At 37.0% G+C, this 3,098-nt stretch overlaps 1 protein-coding gene across 1 annotated transcript in view; it reads left to right on the forward strand.

Moving 5' to 3' along the window:
- PHC3 (polyhomeotic homolog 3) overlaps nucleotides 1-3,098 on the forward strand; it is an 89,955-nt gene that overhangs the window by 69,193 nt on the left and 17,664 nt on the right. The window contains exon 10 of the mRNA XM_037729041.1: nucleotides 1,347-1,506. Coding sequence (XP_037584969.1) covers nucleotides 1,347-1,506 — 160 coding nt within the window. The remainder of the gene's footprint in view (nucleotides 1-1,346; nucleotides 1,507-3,098) is intronic.

Raw genomic sequence — 3,098 nt, forward strand, 5'->3', positions numbered from 1 at the left:
AGACAGAGTCTCACTCTGTCACCCAGGCTGGAGTGAGTGGCACTACAATTCCTGCCTCGTAGGTTCAAGTGATTCTTATGCCTTAGCTACCTCAGTAGCTGGGACTTACAGGCATTACCACCACGCCTGGCCAATTTTTGTATTTTAGTACAGAAGGGGTTTCACCATGTTGGCCAGGCTGGTCTCAAACTCCTGGCCTCAAGTGATCTGCCGCCTCAGCCTCCCAGAATGCTGGGACTGCACCTGGCCATAAAGTGTATTACTTTAGATCATCTGAAGTTACCCAATTGATGGTTCGTAATTAGTAAATATATTTTCTCATTATTCCTAAATTTTAGCCTTCAATCATTTTTAAAATGCTGTAAAATGTTTAGCTCAAAATGAAGGTGCTTTATCACTGCAGGTCTTACAACTTGAGGCTAAGCTGTACATAATTTGTATGCTAATATCTAGAGATAAACATTTTTCCCTAGAAAATATGTCAAAGATAAGCAGATATAAAAATATGAACAATTTTTTGGAAGGCCTTTGAGTCATCTGAATTTTCAGATTCATGGTTGAAAATCTTGCATTGTGATACACAGCTACCCAATCAGTTGCCGTTGTGTTCAGTTTCCTCTGTGTGTGTGTGTGTGTGTGTGTCAAACTTGGATTTCCTATAGCAATTCTCATATATTGGATGGAGGGACAGTCTTTTTTTCCTGTCTACTCCATACTGGCCGTGTAACCTTTGTCAAGTCATTCAGACTTTCTGATCTTTATTTTGCTTATCTGTCAGATGGAGATGGTGCTTTGCCCCTAGGGTTGTTGAGAGAACTAAATGTGCATAAATTATTCTGTATAGTACCTGGCACTTCATAGCCATAGCTATTATTATCTCTTACCACTAGTGAGAGCCATTAATTTTTGTTTTTCAGATAATAAAAGTTAAAAAAAAAAAAACAACTCTTAAATATACCGATAGTTACTGTTTTTGTTTTTTAGTGTTGGACTGAGCTACCAAAATATACATAGTGCAGGATTACTGGATGATTAGTATTAATTCTGAAGATAAGGAATTGCTGAATTTTAAGACTTTACCCGAAAAACTACTTGCCTAAACTCAGACACTAGGTTTCATTTGACAGAGTCTTTGAAGCAGCTGTACTGCTGGTGACCAGAAATAAACTATTCATGTCCAGACCACCTAACCTATTCTCAAGGAATAAAGCACCTAATAAATGGATCTGATCAGTTGAACTAGTAAATTATCACAAATTGGTTTCATTTCAAGAGTTTTTTAAACCAAGTTATTTCTAAATGTCTTTTCAGAGATTGTTTCATTTTTTTATTTCTCCTTTTTAAAGGTGAGTCGTTCGTCTTTGCTAATAGAACAGCCTGTGAAAAAACGGCCTCTTTTGGATAATCAGGTGATAAATTCAGTGTGTGTTCAGCCAGAGCTACAGAATAATACAAAACATGCAGATAATTCATCTGACACAGAGATGGAAGACATGATTGCTGAAGGTTTGTGAGTTTCACTTAAGATACCCTTTATTTAACTTTGACTTTCACTGCTTGAAAAAGGACGTGGATTTTTATTCTGTACAGATTTTTACTGGGAGTATTCAGCTTTTATTCTCATATATTGCACCATTTGACTAAAATAATGGGAAAGCTAATCAGACTCTGATTGGTCACATAACTAAAATAGCATGATTAGTGCTATTTTGTTCAATGTCAGCTTGACTTCTGAAGGAATGTGGGTGGGAAAAGTCTCATCATATGTGAGAGAATGCAATTCAGAATTTTAGTATCAAAACAATTTTCTTTCTTTTTTTAAAGCAGACAAGTAACAAATGAGTATTTTACTGCGTTTGCTTAAACTTTTAGAGTTTCTGGGTTGTTTTGTTTTAGCCTTTCTGCATTCTGATGTTTGATATCAGGTGGATATTATAATTAAGTATATACTCTTCATTCAAGGGGTGATTACATTTGTTCAATGAGAAAACTCCTTTTTATAGACTTTATTCTAATAAAGAATAAAATATGGCCAGGTGCAATGGCTCACGCCTGTAATCCCAACACTTTGGGAGGCCAAGGTAGTCAGATTACTTGAGGTCAGGAGTTCGAGACCAGCCTGATCAACATGGTGAAAGCCTGTCTCTACTAAAAATAAAAATTAGCTGGGTATGGTGACGTGCGCCTGTAATCCCAGCTACTTGGGAGGCTGAGGCAGGAGGATCACTTGAACCCCAGAGGTGGAGGTTGCAGTGAGCTGAGATCACACCATTGCACTCCAGCCTGGGTGACAGAGCAAGACTCCATCTCAAAAAAAAAAAAAAAGAATAAAATAAATAGAAGTCAAAGTGGTATACAAAAGTGACTGAAGGAAAGCAAACAAAAATAAACATGAAAGTGTTGTTTCATACCTTCAATTTGCTATTTAAAAGCCGCAAAGTTTTTACTGTTTTATGGGGTGGGATTCAGAATTGCCATGTTCTATGGGAACATCTTTTTGAGACAATTCCTCTTAATTTTGATCGTGGCTCTTCAGGTGATAGAGTTCAGTTTAATGTAATAGCATTTAGAATAGTGAAGGCTCTATAGAATTAACGTTTGTGTCTAAGCAGTTATCCTCAGTGTATTAGTATATTTCATTAAAATTAATGTATTCACTTTACAGATACTTATTGAGCCGATACTGCGTGCTTTTACTTTGCTAAATTAAGCAAAATAGCATGCTGGTAAGCAAACTAGATACTGTCTTTGCCCACAGTTTTTCTAACTTAAAAGGATGCCACCTCTGGCACTGTTAGCTCTTTATAAACTGATGAAACATACTAATCACCATTTTACTTGTTACTTGAACAGCAAAGAGTATACTAGTTTAAAAATTTTTTTTCCTACTTATTTGGGGTTCGGTTTGATTTGTTTTAATTTGAAAGGATGTTAACCATGATAAATTTCAAACATTGGTTAGAAAGAACTGTATAACAAGGGCCGGGCGCGGTGGCTCAAGCCTGTAATCCCAGCACTTTGGGAGGCCGAGGCGGGTGGATCACGAGGTCAAGAGATCGAGACCATCCTGGTCAACATGGTGAAACCCCGTCTCTACT

This window comes from Cebus imitator, unplaced genomic scaffold (assembly GCF_001604975.1).
Source record: "Cebus imitator isolate Cc_AM_T3 unplaced genomic scaffold, Cebus_imitator-1.0 Scaffold287, whole genome shotgun sequence".
NCBI classification, from domain to species: Eukaryota; Metazoa; Chordata; class Mammalia; order Primates; family Cebidae; genus Cebus; species Cebus imitator.